Below are 19,119 nucleotides of genomic sequence, written 5' to 3'. Positions count from 1 at the left end.
AAAAAAAAAAAAAAAAAAAAGGCATTGGTTTAATTTTCTGAACACTGTTGTTTATTTCATTTGCATTTGTCCTTCACTCCCATGTAAACACAACATTACTGTATTTTACTACCTTTGTGATGGTCCATTTCAGCTAACTTTTCCATTAGCTCACTGTCAATAACTTTTACTGTAGTATTTTCTTTATATTTATCCCTTGGGTTGCCTACAACTGCTAATTTTGCATCTGCTTAAATATAGTTTCATTGTGGCTTTTTGCTTATTTAGTTAAGTAGCTTCTATTTCCCCCAAGTGTCTTTCTGGGTCTTCCCATGATTTATTTGTTTTCCTGATAGTTTTTAAAACTGCATGATGTGTTTTAATCTAAGTTCTTTTCATATTATGTGGCCTATTTGAATTTGAAATTTGTTTTTACAATCAAATATCAAAAATAGCCCAGAAGCTAATTAACATTTTGTCTATACAGGATTTTCAAGGCATAACACCTTTTGAGTCATTCTCTCAATTTACTTCAAAATATTACTGTGATTCCCATGTATATACACTAAATAGTCACATTTTATAAGGTTTAGTTATGTAAAATGCTAGTCATCTCAGTCACCTACCCTTCAACACAGCACAAGGGGCTTACTGAGAACTTAATTCCAAACGATAGACAGTAATTATCTATCTTTTCAAAGATTTTTATTTTGTTCTCATCTCTGCCCTCCTCTTTGCTTTTTTATGGTGTGTGTGCAAGGCATAGATTAAAAGGTAATCATTTTTATTCACTTTGCAGGACAAGTCTTGGGGAATAGATAAAATGGGCAGGAACATTTAATCCTCTGCTTCAAAGACTATGTGCATGGACAGTTACAAGGCAGTTATGGCCAGATATTATCGGCTTTGGAATAAAATGCTCCTTGACATTGCTTATATCTTAGCTGAGAAGAGAGACAATCAGGTTAGTTATTTTGTAGGGTACAGATATGATGAGTTCCAGAGCTTCATAAGTGATCAGAGTGGTCTTATTAGTACTACTTTTAATTTGTTTTCCAAATACCCCATTATCTTGTTGTGAATTAAATGTGTCCCTATTCTCAGTATTAATGCATTGCATTTAATTGTATACTTTACGTTTTTATTAAAACTTTTTATCATTCTGTAGTTTCTTAGATCTGTTTATTTCACAGTTACAAGAATAAATATTCTTATCTTTCCATTGGAGATAAACTAACTCTTTTGGAATGCTTCTCAATATTACATTGAAACAGGCTATTAATGGTTACATTTTATATTTTATTTTCTTTATTTTTCTTTTCATTGGAATTTTAAAACTGTCCTGTTTATTTGACCTCTTCTAATAATTAAGATTTACATTATAGTACACTTTTCATTAAATATTATTCTTCAGACTTAAACGCCCATATTTCTGTTCAAAATAGCTGTCCAGTGTGCATAGTAGAACATAGTTTGTGGATTTAATTTATATAAGAAACATTTTGTCATAATTATTATGGGGAACTTAAAGTCAAACTGGAAAATTTTTTTCTAACATGTTACAATTTTCTTTATAAGAAAACATTCTCTTTGTCAAGGTCAGAAATAGATAAGATTTTCTTTATTTTGCCACTTTGTTGTTTGGTATTATGAAGATAATTTCACTCTCAAAAAATCTATTTTTCAGGATTATAGTTATCTATCTTATTTTTAGACATTATTAAAATGTAGAATAGTATCTTATGAGTCATTGACTTCAAATTTTTGTTAAGAGGACAATTTTCAGACTGAGCAGTGTTGCTGTAACATTTTTATTTTTGTCTTGTTTTCTCATCTACATTATTTTCTGGGATATTACAAATACTGACTGCCTCTCACTTGTAAGGTGAAAATGCTAATTTGGAGAAAGGGAAGTTAAGAGTACTAAAGTTATATTAATAATGATATGGTAATTGATTATATTTTTATTTATTTATTTTTCCTAAATACAATTTAGAAAGTGTGGTCAAGATCATCATTATGTGAAGCCAGTCTTTCCTAGTAGCTAACAATAAGTCACTCTCAGACTCTTGGGCGAGGAAGCAAAACATTTCTTTATACCTTATTATTTAACATTATTATGTTGGCCTATGGTTGATTTTATATTGACATATCTTTCACTATTGATTAATATGTTTTACAAAGTCATTGTCTCTGGACCTTGTCTCTGATGAAAGATATAGCATGTGAAATTGCTTTGTTTTTTTAATCACAGACAGGTTGAAAATTACTTTGCTTCAGAAAATTAACCTGCTTTTGGCCTAATACCACACAACATAGACATTGATAAAATGGGTTCTGGAGAAACTCTCTGAACTCATATCCATCTCTACCTTTTACTAGTTGTGTTAATTTTGGACAAGTCCTTAACTTATCTGCTCTCACTTTCTTTATATGTATACTGGGAAAGATAATGATAATGATAACTTCCTCTTTTTAAAAGACATTGGGAGCATTTCAGGTAGTACCTGGCATTTAGTACTATGTGCTAAAGCTGCTGTGCTATTATTCTGTAATGACAACAAAGGCTAAGAAGTATTTGCCTATTTTTTTCTTCATTCATGTTTTACTCAGAATTTATTGACTACTTTATTTTAGTAACAATCGATAAAGCCAAAAACATATGAAAAATAAACAAGTAAATAAATTTTTAAGAACTGCTATTAAGAAACTGAGCACCTTGCATTTTTGTTTTACGTATCTTTTAGCTCTCAGAGCCAAAATCCTATTTATTAAAATCAATAAGTATTTTATAACTTTTAACCAGACAAAATATTTCTGGTTTTTCTGGTTAGGACCTGAAAATTCTAGGGCAGTCTAGCATTATTATCAAAGAACAGATCAAGAGTATAAATAATGTATCTTACTTTTTGTCTTTACAGTTTATTTTTCTTATATTCATTTTTTCATTCTTCTAGAATATAACCTTTTCATTGCCTTGTACTTTTAACATTGTGTTATTTTATTTTATTACTTTGTGTTTCTTTCCCCTACTCCAGGTGTAAAAACTTCATTCAATTTTCCAAGGTTTGTATATAGTAGACTTCTGGTGTTCTTAGGGATTATTGCCCAGCAGTTGGCTAAATCTGCAAATACCACTATGTCATATAATTGTACCCATAAAATAAAGTATGACTTTAAAATGTAATTACTTTTCTGATTCTGTAAATATAGGCCTAGAGTAATTTTTAAAACCTTCAAACTAAAGAAGTGTCATTTTCTCAGATTTCTCTCTTTTTTTTTCCTGTCATCAGTTCTCAAAATTAGCTTTGTTTTGACAGCCAGTTTTACTAAAGAAACCATGATTTTTAAAATCATTTTATAAGGATTGCATATCTCATATTTATTAAGTTGGTGACATTGGACAAGTTACTTTTTTACCTCATTCTATTGATCTATGTAGTATTGATACTAATGGTCCTATCTCAGTAATGTTTTAAAGATTAACTGAAATAATTCTTGTTAAATATTTAAGACACATAAATCACTCAGTCATTGTCTGTTATTATAATTCCGATACAGAGACCAGCAAAGCTGGCCAGGTATCATGGCTCACACCTGTAATTCTAGCACTCAGGGAGGCTGAGGTGGGAGGATCCCTTGAGTTCAGGAGTTCAAGACCACCCTGAGCAAGAGTTGAGACCCCTGTGTCTACCAAAAATAGAAAAACAAAAAATAGCCAGGCATTGTGGTGGCTAATTTTGTAGCTGTGTAGTCCCAGCTACTTGGAGGCTGAGGTAGGAGGATTGGTTGAACCCAAGTTCAAGGTTGCTGTGAGCTGGACTGACACCATGGTACTCTGGCCTGGGCAACAGAGTAAGACTGTCTCAAACACACACACCCACAAAGAACTGCAAACCTTATTTGGTTTGGTTCTAAAGAACAAGTATTCTCATCAATTTTATAGCATGTATAAATCTTTTAAAATCATGCCTCATTTTCTAAATGTCCTTTAATTTACTTTTGAGGCATTGTTTGGATCCTTTATCTTTTTTTTGGATTCCCTTTCATTTCTTGTTTTCTTTATTTCTTCATTCATTTCTTTTTGTGTGCCACATTAGCTGATAGCTTCTAAAGAAAAATAGTATCTGAGAAGTATGTGTTTGATTCTTTACATGTCTGAAAAGTATGTTGAATGCTCATATTTAATGGTCTGACCCAATTTTCATCATTGAAAATTGCTTCCTTCAGAATTTGGCCCTAGCTTTTAGTGTTGTTTTGAGAAGTCCAGTGTTCTATTTCTTATCTTTGGAATCTTTTAGATTTTTTTCTTTGTTTCTGGTATCTTGAAGTTTCATGATGATATACCCTGTTGTGTATGTTTTTCCATATTCATTCTGCTGGGCAACCTTTCTTGAATACATAGTACCTGTTGATTAGATGCTAATCTCTTGAGTTAATCTTGAGTTTCTCATTATTTCTTTTCTCTTATTACTATTTCTCATTTCTTAGTCTTTTCTGTTCACTTTTTTTGCTACTCGCTCAACTTTATTGAACTTAATTTTGACTATCCTTTTGTTTCTTAGTCCTTTCTTATTCTTTTTTTTTTTTGACATTGTATGTTTTGTAAAAGTAATATCTCTTTGATGACATTGTTTCTCTGAAATTTTCTTCTACTCTCACCCCTAACCCCTTTTATTTGCTGCTTGTATAACTGTCTTTAGTATTGGAAACTTTAAGTCATTGTTGAGAGTGAGACATTAAAAAGCTCATTACCAGAAGAAAGGGTGTGTGTTTGTGTATGTGTGTGTTTCAGTCTATCTGCCATAGCAGAACAATAGCTCTGGCATCCAGATTGGTGAGCATCACTGTAGGTCACGCCAGTTGTCAACTAGTATTTTCATTGTAGGCCTTCAAATGTTGGTATTGATAATTATTTTCCCTGGTAAAGTTGACCTTTATAAGAAAGATCTTCCAGTCTGCTTAAGCTTGAGTGTTCTTTGTCATTTCAGAGTTGGGTTGGATGAGGAAGCATTTAGGGTACTCAGACTTCACATACATGTCTAATAACTCCAAATCTCTGGTTTATTTTCCTCAGGAAATGTCTGAACTTCGAAGATGGCTGTGTTATAGAGAAATTGCTTGATTGCCTAGGTTGGAACATAGATTTAGGGATTTAATTGTTTTTTGTGCAGACTTTGAGGTAATATTTCTATTTTTAGATTGTATCTCACTTAATCTGTGATAGAACCTAGTACATATATGAGTGTGTCTGGGCTGTACAGAGCCAAATAGCTTCTTTCTTACAGATAATGGTTGTTTTTGGTTGATTTTAGCTCTCGGCTTATTCTCCTGCTATCCATATTTATATATTCATATATTGTGGTTTGAAGTTATAGGTATTTTCTGAGTTCATTGAAGATAGAAATTGTTTTCTTCTTTTTTTTTATATTTTGAGAGACAGAGGGATTAGTTAACTCTTTATCATTTCGAAATAGGGACTGTATTATAAGCTTCATTTTTAGAAAATAAGCTCTTCAAAACTATAAAGTAATATAATCATTCTCTCTCTTAAAAATATAATCTGTTGGGGGCACCCGTAACTAAGTGGTTAGGGCACTGGCCACATATGCTCCAGACCTGGTGGGTTCAAACCCAGCCTGGACCTCCTAAACAAACAAACAAAAATAGCCAGTTGTTGTGGCAGGCACCTATAGTCCCAGCTACTAGGGAGACCAAGATAAGAGAATCACTTGAGCCCAAGAGTTTGAGGTTGCTGTGAGCTATGACACCACGGTACTCTACTGAGGGCAATAAAGTGAGACTCTGTCTCAATTAAAATATATGTGTGTGTGTGTATAAAATCTTTTCCGTTATATCAAACCTATTTCTAGGATATACAGTTATAGTTGTCAAAGGTAGATTAGGCATCACTAAATATAAATGCAGTTTTTTAGTTTTCAGTTTTTGTTTAGAGAGAGAAATGCAAATGGTTCGATACTGATTAAAAGGAGAGTAGGTGTCCACAATCTTAACTTCAAACATCCCATTTTCTGATAAACCCTTTTTTTGGTCGCAGTGTTTTTCTTCTGTGTTTTCACTTCACTATTGTTTTTCTTCTTCTAGGACTTTAAATACTGTGATGCTATATTTTTAATGTTTTCACAAGCTTCATGTCCTCCCTGCTTAGATTTCATCATCCTTTATTGTCATCATATTTTTTTAATACCTTTAACTTTCTTGTCTCTCATTACCCATGACATTCCCTAGGAAAACCCCACATCATCACCTGCTCCCCCGTGCCTGCCCCAGAGCCTCTGAAAGTGGCTGGACAAAAATGTATAACCATGGTGACTAGGCTTTTCATTTTTTTTCCTCAAGTAGACTTTTAATGCTGCCTGGCAGTCATAATACAGTATTGTACTCCAGATTTATTCCCACATTCTTAGAAAATTATTTACCTTTTCCTCAGATACAACATTTTCTAATTTTTCTTTTTCACATTCAGCTAATTGGCCTCTTTAATTGAGACAGAAGAGAGTTTTTCAAAGATTAAACCTACCTGTGTAGCCATAGATGTGCCCATATACTCTACCTTTTCTCTTATTACAGTGCCCTGTGAGTCCGGTCTTAGCACTTGTGCAGTGAATTTGATCCCTGTTCATCTGCTCAAGAACTTTGTTTTGTTCCTCAAGTTGTTTTCACTCTCTCCTGACTTTAATTTCCCCCCTTTAATTAGATAACTCTTATCATTATGTTAATATGCTATAAAAGCTCCCATTTCTAGAAACTATGTTAATCTGAGTTCCCCAGAGAAATAGAATTAATAGAGGATATACTTTTTTTTTCTAATTCTTTATTAAATCATAACTGTGTACATTAATGAATTTATAAGGTACAATGTGCTGATTTGGTATACAATATGGAATGCTTACATCTAACTGATTAACATAACCATCTCCTCACTTACTTATTTGTTGTGGTAAGACATTCATACTCTATTCTTAATAGTTTAGAAATGTACTATGCACATTAAGTTTAGGTCCTCTCCCCCCAAATACCCTCCCTTCCCACTGGCCTCCCCCCTCCCCTTCCCTCTTCTTCCTCTTTCCAAATATTTTTCTCAGTAAAATATCTCAAGAATGGGAAAAAATGTACCCAGTGTATTCAGTACTACTGTGAAATCAGTATATAATCACCTTCACATTCATGGGAATGGTAAAACATAACTATAGTCTAGAAGGAAGGAGGGTAGAGGATATACTTTAATCCTACATACGCATCAGAACCTACTTCAGTTAGGTTTTCTATCTTTACCTGTTTCCTGCTTCTGTTCTTGTTTAGGTCAGCAATTACCTTCTCATTGTGCAAATCATGAGCTGTTCCCAGTTGTCATATTTCTACTTTTTCTTTATTGAAACAATGTCTTCACTTGTTTTCTGGAATACCACATTGTCCTGGTAGATCTTAGGAAACTAAATTCTAAATACTGAGTTACTTGGGGATTTAAAATTTGATCTGTTTCCTTTCCTGTCCTTATTAACTACTTAGTGAGTAAGTGAAAATCAATTCCATGTTGTTGTTGTTGTTTTTTAATTAGAAAATAGTGATGGGGAGAGACCTAATATAGTCGCATGATTTAAAATTGAGAGTAAAAATGTTATATGGGGAAACATCACTCTTTCACCCCTAGCCTTCAGTCCTCAAATTCTCTCCTTGAAGACAGCCAGAACTGCCAGGTATTTATGTATCTTTCTAAACATGTTTTATGCATATGATAGCAACTATACAGTCAGTGAAAGGCAATATGGTATAGTGATTAAGAGTTTGTACTATGGAGCAAAACTACCTATACTCAAATTCCGTCTCACCCAGTTAATGGTTATATGCATGTAGAGTGTCAAGTCTCCTAGCTGATCTGTGGCTCAGTTTTCTCTTAGGTAAAACAGGAATAATTGTAGTACTTATTTCATAGACTTGTGAGATACCAAATGAATAGGTATGTGTAAAGAATTTAGAAAAGTGACTGGCACATAAAAATAAATAACATATTTCTTCTTTTTCACAAATGATAGCATATACACTGTCAGCCATCTTGTTTTTCATTATAAAATATCTTAGCTTTTATTCACAGCATACAAATTATGCCTCATTTTTTCTTTTTTTTTTTTTTGAGACAGAGCCTCAAGCTGTCCCCCTGGGCAGAGTGCCGTGGCATTACAGCTCACAGCAACCTCCAACTCCTGGGCTCAAGCGAGTCTCCTGCCTCCGCCTCCCAAGTAGCTGGGACCACAGGTGCCCGCCACAACGCCTGGCTATTTTTTGGTTGCAGCCATCATTGTTGTTTGGCGGGTCTGGGCTGAGGATTCGAACCCACCACCTTAGGTGTACATGGCTGGCGCCTTAGACGGTTGAGCTATAGGCGCTGAGCCCCTCATTTTTTCTAATGGCTGAATAATTATCTACTGGATGGCTGTGCTATCTAGATCTGTGGCTCTGAATACCCATATATTTGATAGTGACTTCCAAAGGTATATCTGGACATCTTCACTTAGATAACTAATAATCAAAAATCTGTTTCCAGTTACCCTTGCCTTTTCTATTTCTCTCACTTCTTTATTATTGCATAGCAAATTCTTTTCCACTCTACTTTTAAAATATACTTCATATTTAACCATTTGTCTTTGCCTGTATACCACCTTAATCTAAGCAACTCACTTCATTGAGTTATTTGAAGCCAAAAACTTAAGAATCATCATTGCAAACATTGAGCAAAATGTTTTCAGCGCTCTTTCACTGCTCCTATTTGGTCTGTCATCTTCTCCTTTTTCTCTTCTATAGTCTGTTCACATAGCAATTTAAAATGTAAATCAGACTATGTCTCATCATTCCACCTTCTTTAGTAGATCTTACCCCACTTAGAATTAATTGCTGAGCTCTAACCAGATTCTAACAGCATCCTTGTATTCTGGGCTCCTGCCTCTGCCTATCTCTGCCCCAGCCACACTAAATATCTTGCTCTTTTTATGACTGCCTTCTTCTTAACCGTTTATCTTATACCTCTTCCTAGAACACTGTTCTGCCTTATAGGTATGTTATCATTCCTTAACTTCATGCTCAAATATCAAGGCCTCAGGAGAGACCTTCCTGAATAACCATCTACAGTAGTACCCTTTTTTCTTTGAACCATACTTTATTTTTCTTTATAGCTTTTATCATTAGCTCACATTTTTTTCATTTGCATATTGCCTTTTTTTTTGTTTTCTTAGAATGTAAAAAATCATGATGGTGCTACTTTCTTTTATTTACTTTGTATCTCTAGTACGTAGAACAATGCTCAGATATGTTGGATTGATAGATGAATGGGAAAGTACCTAATAGGTGCTTCTGTAACTATTGGTGATGAGCACCTATTTTTTTAATTGTTAGCCTGCCACAACCTAGTACTTTTATAAATGCAATAAAATTAGGCTTATGACATGTATCTTTATTAGCATCATTTTATTATTAGAATCAACAGGCAAAATTACTGTCAGATTGATAATAAAATTTCTAAATACTTTTCAATTGTATATTTACAATGAACTTGTAATAAATTTTTTGTGGTCAGCACCTATTTATAGACCACTTTTGTCATCATCATTGTCATTGCAGTAGAAGAAGAACAGGTTTGCCTATAGTTAACAATTAAAATGTGAGCACTAAATGAAATACTCTCTCTGGTAGACAAGAAGCCACTTCAAAGTCCGTATCACATTATCAAGGCTGAATTCCTTGATTAATGGGATATGAATTTATAAAATTATTCTGTTAGTAATACCAGTAACATTTAATAAGTACCCATTCTTTGTAGAAATCAGTCTTTTTCAGTGGAATCAATAAAATATCATAATCTCCATATAGCTATCTCTAAATTAGAAATTAAATTAGAAGTCTGTGTTCAATAGCTGTTTGTTTAATATTATTTAGTGAAATGAAATTTTCGGCAAAGTATCAATTTTACAGAATTGGCAATATTTTACTTCAAGGTGGCGCCTGTGCTCAGTGGATAGGGCGCTGGTCCCATATACCAAGGGTGTTGGGTTCGAACTTGGCCCCTGCCAAACAGCAACATAAAAATAGCCAAGCATTCTGGCAGATGCCTGTAGTCCCACCTACTTGGGAGGCTGAGGCAAGAGAATCACTTAAGCCCAGGAGTTGGAGGTTTCTGTGAGCTGTGACGCCACAGCACTATACCAAGAGTGATAAAGTGAGACTATCTCTTAAAGAAAGAAAGAAAAAGAAATATTTTACTTCAGAGAATACTGCTGTTTTATCTAATACTTTTCTAAAGATACATTGGTTTGTTTTTTTTTTTATTTGTTCTCTATTGATTTTGTTATTGTTGTTTATTCTACCTGGGAGGGAAGTGATTATATAATGGATGTTGAAGTTTGAGATGTGGGTTCACAAGGAGATCTACAGCTGAAAAGCAAAAGTTATTAAATTGAAAAACTGCTGTGCCCCAAGTCTGCTGATGAATTCCAGCTAGGATTGGTATTAATTGTAATGCTTTCCAATTCCCTAATCTTCAAGTAATTTTGTTCCAGAGATCTGTAAATATGTACCAGATTAAGCTCCATTGGGTATCACTACTGTGTGCTCAGAACAAATATTGATAAACTGGTCTTATCCCTCACTTGGGCAGTTTGGATGCCCCAGACTCCTCTTGTCTTTGAGCTACTCTTTTCTTAAACAGATTTATTTAAAAAATACTTTCATTGTATAATCAAATATTGTACTACTGACAATGCATACAACTGTAAAGTCACTAGTTTGTATTTTAAAACACAAGAATGTTTCTCAATTTACTGTTATATTTTAAGGATAGCAGCGATCACTATTAACATGCAGCTGACCAAAATGTTGATAGAGTTTCAGAAGAACAAATCTTGTGTGTATGTATGTGTAGATAAAAATACAAAAACAGCATATACACAAACATACATACATGCTTGTACATGTGTGTAATTAAAAGGGAAGAAGTGAAATTGTAAAAGAAATTCCTGCTTGGTTTTAGTTATATGTATGTGTTTACAGATACATGAATCAGTTTTCTAAAATCCAGAGTAGTTCATTTTAAATAACTAATGTCCATATCTGTAGATAGATAACCTAAAAAGAATAAAAAAGGAAGTTTATTTGCTAGAAAATATACCTATTTATCAATATTTTCTATATTCTCATTACCTCAATATTATAAACAAGTAAAGAGTACATTACTGCTCTGAGTGGTGCAAATTTATCAACTGGAAATTTACAGAGTACATTTGTAATAAGCTTAATGAATTTGGTAGTATTGCAAAACTCATTGAGGTGAGGAACAAAGGGAAAGAACCACCCAGGGGAATAAAATCATGAGTTGATTATAAAATATGTAAGATATCTTTTATGTATCAAAATAAAAGGTATTCAGGATTCATTTATGTACGTTTATGTTATATTTGATGGTCAGAAGTAGAGATTTGGCTTATGATGAGTATGTCCTCACTTTGGTATGTGTATTTCGGAGGTAGGGAAAGTGGTCATTAAGGATGATGCTACCTAAATCCTGCTGGTAGATGAGGCTCTTTTGAAGTGGGAAATGTTAAAAGGCCAAGTGGTTCTTGACTGAAGTAGATAAAATTATGTTGAAGATGTGTTTATTTCTAGAAATTAATTGTCTTTTATTAAAATTTATATTTGTAATCTTATGGGTGAAGGTTTGATTCATAGGTGGTGAGTATTATAATATTCCTTTATTTCATAGCCATGAAGCTCATGACTGCCCTGGTGAATGTTGCCTTAAACCTCAGTATTCATCAGGATAATACCCAGAGACAGTATGAAGCTGAGAGAAATAAAATGATTGGGAAGAGAGCCAATGAAAGATTGGAGTTACTACTTCAGAAACGCAAAGAGGTAAGTCTCCTGGTAAATGATATTTTTATGTTCTATAACTGTGCAATAAATACATTAGCAGATTTTTGGTCTCTATAAAAAGGTTTGTGTACATATTTAAAGTTTATTTTAATTACATTATTTGATCTCAAAAAGTTAGAAATGAAACTGGAGTGTTTGGCTCTCTGATAGTGGAAGAGAATCAGAACATCCCTACTCATAAAATAAGGTGGTCTGCGAATTAAACAACTCAGAAAGGTTATCAGGCTATGGGCTCAGAAAGCATAATAAATAACTAAAGTCAGACCAAGGGGCCAGGAAAGCCTCATTTCCAGGAAAAAGCCAAGGGCTACATGTTAGCTAATGTATAAGGCATTCCTATGAATAAGATTGATCCCAGTTTTACAATGCCTTTTTCATGTAGGGGTTAAAAATGATTTTACATTGAGGTTTTTTTTTTTTTTTTTGAGGAAACATTTTTATTTATCCAATGGTACATACAATTTTAGATCTGTACTGTTTATCTTTTAACTTGAAAAAAGAATATCGCATTGCTGCAAAGGAATTGTATATGAATAGTGGGTTGTAACAGGCAACAAACCCATACTGTGTTACTTTGACAGGGCTCCTGTTAACAAAGTACCACAAACTGAATGGCTTAAACAGAAGCAATACAGTATATTATTCCACAGTTTTGGAGGCTGGAAGTCCCAAGATTAGGGTGCTGGCAGGGTCATGCTCCCTCTAAAGGCATTAGGGAAGAATCTATTCCAGGCTTCTCGCTTAGCTCCTGGTAGTTTCTTAGCTTGTGGCAGCATAATTCTAATCATTGCATGATATTCTGCCTGTATATCTGCCTCCAAACTCATCCTTTTCATAAGGACAGCAATCATACTGGATTGGGGGCCCACCGTACTCCACTATGGTTCCATTTTAACAAATTATATCTGCTGTAACTCCGTTTCCAAATAAGTTCACATTCTGAAGTGTTGGGGGTTACTATGTCAAGATACAAATTTTTGAGGAATACAGCTTAATCCATAATGCATACCATACTTGAAATACTGTGAAAGTAAATATTAGAACTGGTATGTAGTAAGTACTGCTGCCTAAATATATGCCTCTCATGAATTAATTTGTTTTCATATAATAAACACAACAAAAGTAATTTTTAAAAAACTTACTTATTCAAACCTGAGACAAAACATACAGCAAAAGATTAAATCTAAAGGAATTTTATTGTCACATTCATGTGTGTAGTAAAAGCAAATATTTTAATAAGTATTATACAGCAAATTATTGGACAAATTTGAATAATAAGTACCACCTTGATATAATTTTCTATCAGTGCTTTTGTTAATTTTGAGTAGTGAATAAATACCAACTGTAACACTGATCAATAATTGTTGCCTGAAATTTTTATCTTTGCTGTAGATGTTACTTATTTTGTTACTACAGTCAACTCTAGTAGCCAGGATCCTTTCTGTCTTCTGTTGTGCCTCCCATTTTGAGAATTTGGACTACTTTTAGTTATGAGCTAATCAGATGGAATATGGTATTTGGATACTTTTAGATGAAGAAGGGGCCAGGCGTGGTGGTGGCTCATGCCTGTAATTCTAGCACTCTGGGAGGCCAAGGCGGGAGGATCACTTGAGTGACCAGCCTGAGCAAGAATGGGACCCTGACTCTACTAAAAGTAGAGAAACTAACCAGGTGTTGTGGCAGGTGCCTGCAGGCCCAGATACTCGAGAGGCAGAGGCAAGAGGATTGATCTCTTGAGCCCAAGAGTTTGAGTTTGCTGTGAGCTATGATGTTGCCATGGCACTCTACCCAGGGTGACCAAGTGAGAAAGACTCTGTCTCAAAAACAAACAAACAAATAAAAAATAGAGAAGGAGAAGGAAATTTCTTGTATAATACCTTAATCAGGGATAGTTCTTTAAGCAAGGAAGGTAAAAACAAGCCAAGACCTAATCCTGGAGAGGATAATATTTTAGAGATAGGAATTGAACCACACTTAGCCACACAACCCTCTCGTTTATAATTTTGTATCTAGAGAGAGAGTTCTAAAACCAAGGTGATAGAACTGTAGAAATAATGCAATATACTGCTAATTTCAGACATCTGTTGCACATATGAGAAAAAGAGTTAGTAACTACCCAGAATGATAATCAGGAATTAAAAACAGTTGGAACTGTTCATTCCAAGTAAAGCGGACAGTATTCTAATTTACAGTTTTTATTTTTTTCATTTCAGCTACAAGAAAATCAGGATGAAATTGAAAATATGATGAACTCTATTTTTAAGGGTATATTTGTTCATAGATACCGGTAAGGGATTTTTAAAATCATTTAGGTTTTTAACTTAAACAATTACTGCTTTTTTTGTAACCCAAGCTAATTATAAAGCAATATATAAATCTCTAATTATTACTTTTATTTTATTTTGATTCATTTTCTGGAAAACAGCTGTGGCTAAATAAGTAAATGTGTTACTACAAATGTGGAGGAAATTGAAATGCTGTCACTGCCACTGTTACATTCTTCCAAATTATGAATGCATACTTTTGGAAATAGCCTATGTTACTTGCATTTGTGCTAGTGGAATATTAATAAGATCATTAAATTACATGTGTTTTCACATGTAAAAAAATTAAATGCCCTACTTCTTGCACTGTGATGCTCTTCTTGTTCCATGATCAAATTAATCGATAATCTTTGTTTTCTAAATACCTCTGACCATGGAGAAAAGACAGAAAAGGGTGCTGATGACTCTATGTCCTCACTCTTACCTTCAACTATACACATTAATTATACACTTTAAAGTAGAAACTGTTAGCAAAATACTTTTGTCATGCTGCATTGCAAATGAACTTAGATTATCTTTCTTTGAAACCTGAAAAGTTTTGAAATATTACATTGTAGAAGAGCATATATTTCACATAGAATTAATGAATCATACACATAAACTAGTTACCTTCTGTTATTAATAATTAAATGTAATATGTATAAGTAGGTAGACACAGAAAATAAAAGCACTTTTTTTAGACACACAAGCTTATCATTGGCCAATTAATAAAAAGAGATAGTTAAAAAAGGGAAATTATTAACATTATACAGATGACCCTTGAACAGTATGGGTTGAAACTCTGAAGGTCTGCTTACAAGCTGGGGTTTTTTCTAACAAAAAATATACTGAAAAAGCAATATTTGAGGGATGCAAAACTCTTATTACATATGGAGGGCCAACTTTTTGTGTATATGAGTTCTGCAGGCCTGACTATAGGACTCAGATATGCCTAGATTTTGATACTTATGTGCAGTACTAGAAATCAGTCCCACTTCATATACCAGAGGATGACTATACACATATATATCTTTGACATTTTCTTTAACAGAACTTAAACTTTTTTTTTTTTTGCAGTTTTGGCCAGAGCTGGGTTTGAACCCACCACCTCTGGTATATGGGGCCAGTGTGCCCTGCTCCTTGAGCCACAGACGCCACCCCAGAACTTAAAACATTTTAACTGAAAGTAAAACAGTTATTTTGGGCAAGGCATTTACTTTGAGTATGAATTCTCTGACTGGAGTTTCATGTGCCTATTTCTTGCATATACTGAACTTTTAACACAATATTGACATATCTGGGGTTGGGGGGGGTTGTTTTTTGTTTTTTTGTTGGGGGGGGGTTGTTTTTTTGCAATTTCTGGCCAGGGCTGAGTTTGAACCCACCACCTTCAGCATATGGGGCTGGCGCCCTACCCTTTTGAGCCACAGGTGCTACCTAACATATCTGTTTTAAGAAGAAAAAGAACTTAATGTATACCTACCATTCATTCTTTTTTCTCCTACAACTTTATGGAAATATAATTGACATAAAGTACACATTTAAGTGCATAATTTGTTGAGTTTTGACATATATGCACCTATAAAACCAGTACCACAAGTAAGATAATAAATTTATTCCATCATTTTCCAGAGTTTTCTCATGGCACTTTGTAATTTTTTCTTACTTCTCTTTCTGTCATTTCCCTCTTCTGTCATTCTGAAGTTATCGTTAATCTGCTGTCTGTTTTCATTTTGTAGAAGCTTATAAAACTGGAATCAAGCAATTTGTACTCTTATTTTTTGTTTTGGTCTAGATGCTTTCTCTAAGCAAAATTAAGAGTCTTTTATCCTTAAATATGTTAGCTGTTAGTTTTTTCTATATGCCTGTTATCTGATTAAGGAAGATTTTCTATTCCTAGTTTTCTGAGAGTTTTTATTAGAAATGGATATTGGATTTGTCATATCCTCTTCTGCATCTATTGAAGTCATTACATGATTTTCTTTTTGGAGATTGTTAATGTGATGAATTAAATTTATTGATTTTCAGATGTTAACATGAATTCATGGAGTATAAAAACCACATGGTCATGTTAAGCTATTTGTGCTGATCTTGTTCTGTTGCCCAGGCCAGAAAGCAGTGCCACAATTATAGGTCAGTGGAGTCTTGTACTTCTGGGCTCAAGCAACTCTGCTACCTTAGTAGCTGGGATTGCAGGTTCAAGCTATTCACTGCACCTGTTCTCCTTCCTATGCTTCTTCTAAGAATATTTATGTCTATATTTAAGGAGGATAAATATCTCATTTTTCATTTATTGAATATTTAATACTTCAGGTACTAGGGTAGTGCTGGCCTTGTAGATTGAGTTGAAAGATAATTTTCTTTAATTTCCTTGAACAGTTTAATGTTATTTCTTCTTCAGATATGAGTTCTACCATTGAGGCTTAGAGTTTTTTTTAGAAAAAAATTTTTTTTAATTTCAGATTCATATAAGGATACATACATTAAGATTTTATTATTTGATGGAAGTATTTCAGATTGCATGTGAAAACCCCACACTGTACCCCAGAAGTGCATTAATGTACATAGTTACCGTTCAATAAAAAAAAGAAAAAAAAAAAAGATTTTATTATTTGTGTAAATCTATGTCTTTACCTTTATAAAGGTAAAGTCCAAGTTACAATTGAGCCTTTCATCTAGGAGATGTGCCATATATCCCTTCATTGTACCTGATAGGTGAGAACTTACCACACCTGTTTCCCCCCCCCATTGTTGAATTTAGATGTGTTTTTTGTCTCATGTAGGCATGTGGTTGTTCACTAGTTTCATAATAATATTGAGTACATTGGATGCTTACTTTTCCATTCTTATGATAGTTTACTTTGGAGGGTGTTCTCCAAATTCTTCTAGATAAAGACAAAAGATATGAAATCCCTATCTTTATAGCTAAGTAATATTCCATAATATACATATACCATATATTTATCCATTCACAGGTTGAAGGAGACTTGGGTGGTTTCCATATCTGTGTGATTGAGAATTGAGCTGCTGTACACATTCTGGTGCAAATGTCCTTATGGTAAAATAATTTTTTTTCTTCTGGGTAGACAGAAGTAGGACTGTGAGGTCAAAGGAAGGCCTGTTTTTAGCTCTTTGAAGGTTCTCCATACTTTTTTCCAATAAGGCTGTATTAGTTTGCAGTCCTACCAACAGTGTGTAAGTGTTTGCTTCTCTCTTCACACTAACATCTCCAGCTTTGAACATTGTGATGTGGGCTACTCTAGCTGGCATTAGATGATATCTCAAAGTGGTTTTGATTTGCACTTCTCTGATGATTAGTGGTAATGAGCCTTTTTTCATGTGTTTATTAGCTATTAGTCTGTCTTCTTGGGAGGAGATTCTGTTCATGCCTCTTGCCCACTTATTAATCGTGTTGTTTGCTTTTTTCTTGTTGATTAGAGTTCTCTGTAATCTGGTCATTAGGCTTTTGTCACATTTGTAACTGAAAATATCTTCTCCCATTCTGAAGATTGTTTGCTTTAGTGGTAGTACCTTTAGATGTACAGAGCTTTTTAGCTTGATCAGGTCCCATTTACTTATTTTTTGTGCTAGTATAATTGCCAATGGGGTCATCTTCATAAAATCTTTGCCCAGGCTGATATTATTGAGAGTTTTTCCCACATTTTCTTCTAGAGTTTTTATCAATTTTTGTCTTTGATTTAAATCTCTTATCTATCGTGGGTCAATTTCTTTTTCTTTTCTTCTTTTTCTGAGTCAATTTTTGTAAATGGTGAGAGGTGCTGGTCTAGTTTCAGTCCTTTACAAGTGGCTCACCAGTTCTCTTGGCACCATTTATTAAAGAGGGAGTCTTTTCCTTGGTCTAAGCTTTTGTTCGGTTTATTGAAGATCAGATGGTGATAGGCAATTGATTTCATCTCTTAGGTTTTCTATTCTATTGTGTAAATCTGTGTCTGTATTTTTGTGCCAGTACCATGCTGTTTTAATCACTATGGACATGTATGACCTAAAGTCTGGTAATGTGATGCCTCCAGATTTGTATTTGTTCCTTAGAATTGCATTGTTTGTTCAGGTTTTTTTCTTGTTAAGAAATGAAGAACTATGTTTTTAAGTTCTTCAGAGTATTACGTTGACTCTTTAATGGGGATTGTATTAAATCTGTAGATGGCTTTGGGTAGTGTGGACATTTTAACAAGATTGATTCTTCCCAGCCATGAGCATGGTATGTTCTTCCATTTGTTAACACCTTCTGCTAATTCTTTGCTTAGGGTTTCTTAGTTCTCTCTGTAGAGATCCTTAACATCCTCTGTTAGGTATATTCCTAGATATTTCATTTTATTTGAAGCTACTGTGAAGGGAACTGTGCCTTTGTTGTGATTTCAGCTTGAATGTTGTTGGCATATATGAAGGCTGCTGATTCGTAGACATTGGTTTTATATGCCAAGATGTTACTGTAATTCTTTTTGTTTGTTTGTTTTTGGCCAGGGATGGGCTTGAACCTACTACCTCTGGCATATGGAGCCGGCGCCCTGCCCTTGAGCCACAGGCGCCACCCCTTACTGTAATTCTTGATCACTTGCAGGAATCTTGTGGTTGTTCCCTGGGGGTTTCTAAATACAAGATCATATAAAGAGTGAAAGTTTAACCTCCTCTGTTCCTATTTGAATACTCTTGATATCCTTTTCTTGCCTGATTACATGGACTAGAACTTCCAGCACTATGTTGAATAGTAGCAGTGATAGTGGACTCCTTGTCTGGATCCAGTTCTAAATGGAAATGCTTTCAGTTTTACTCCATTGAGTATGATGTTGGGTATAGGTTTGTTACAGATTGTCTTCTATCAATGAATTATTTCTATCTATAAATGTCTCATTAATGCCTATTTCTTAAGTGTTTTTAT

General features: G+C 34.0%; 1 protein-coding gene across 4 annotated transcripts in view; it reads left to right on the top strand.

Annotated features, from left to right (window-relative positions):
- STAG1 (stromal antigen 1) overlaps positions 1 to 19,119 on the top strand; it is a 412,760-nt gene that overhangs the window by 243,403 nt on the left and 150,238 nt on the right. For 3 of the 4 annotated variants that reach the window (XM_003789415.3, XM_023513064.1, XM_023513065.1), the window contains 2 exons: positions 11,747 to 11,898; positions 14,133 to 14,206. In XM_003789415.3, coding sequence (XP_003789463.1) covers positions 11,747 to 11,898; positions 14,133 to 14,206 — 226 coding nt within the window. Of the gene's footprint in view, positions 1 to 4,589; positions 5,162 to 11,746; positions 11,899 to 14,132; positions 14,207 to 19,119 lie in introns of those variants that run through there. The other variant, XM_023513066.1, reaches the window with a different exon arrangement.

The sequence above is a fragment of the Otolemur garnettii genome, unplaced genomic scaffold (genome assembly GCF_000181295.1).
Source record: "Otolemur garnettii isolate 467f Iridium unplaced genomic scaffold, OtoGar3 scaffold00032, whole genome shotgun sequence".
Classification (NCBI taxonomy): domain Eukaryota; kingdom Metazoa; phylum Chordata; class Mammalia; order Primates; family Galagidae; genus Otolemur; species Otolemur garnettii.
The sequence above is the reverse complement of the archived record's forward strand: the minus strand, read 5'-3'. Positions and strand labels throughout refer to the sequence as shown.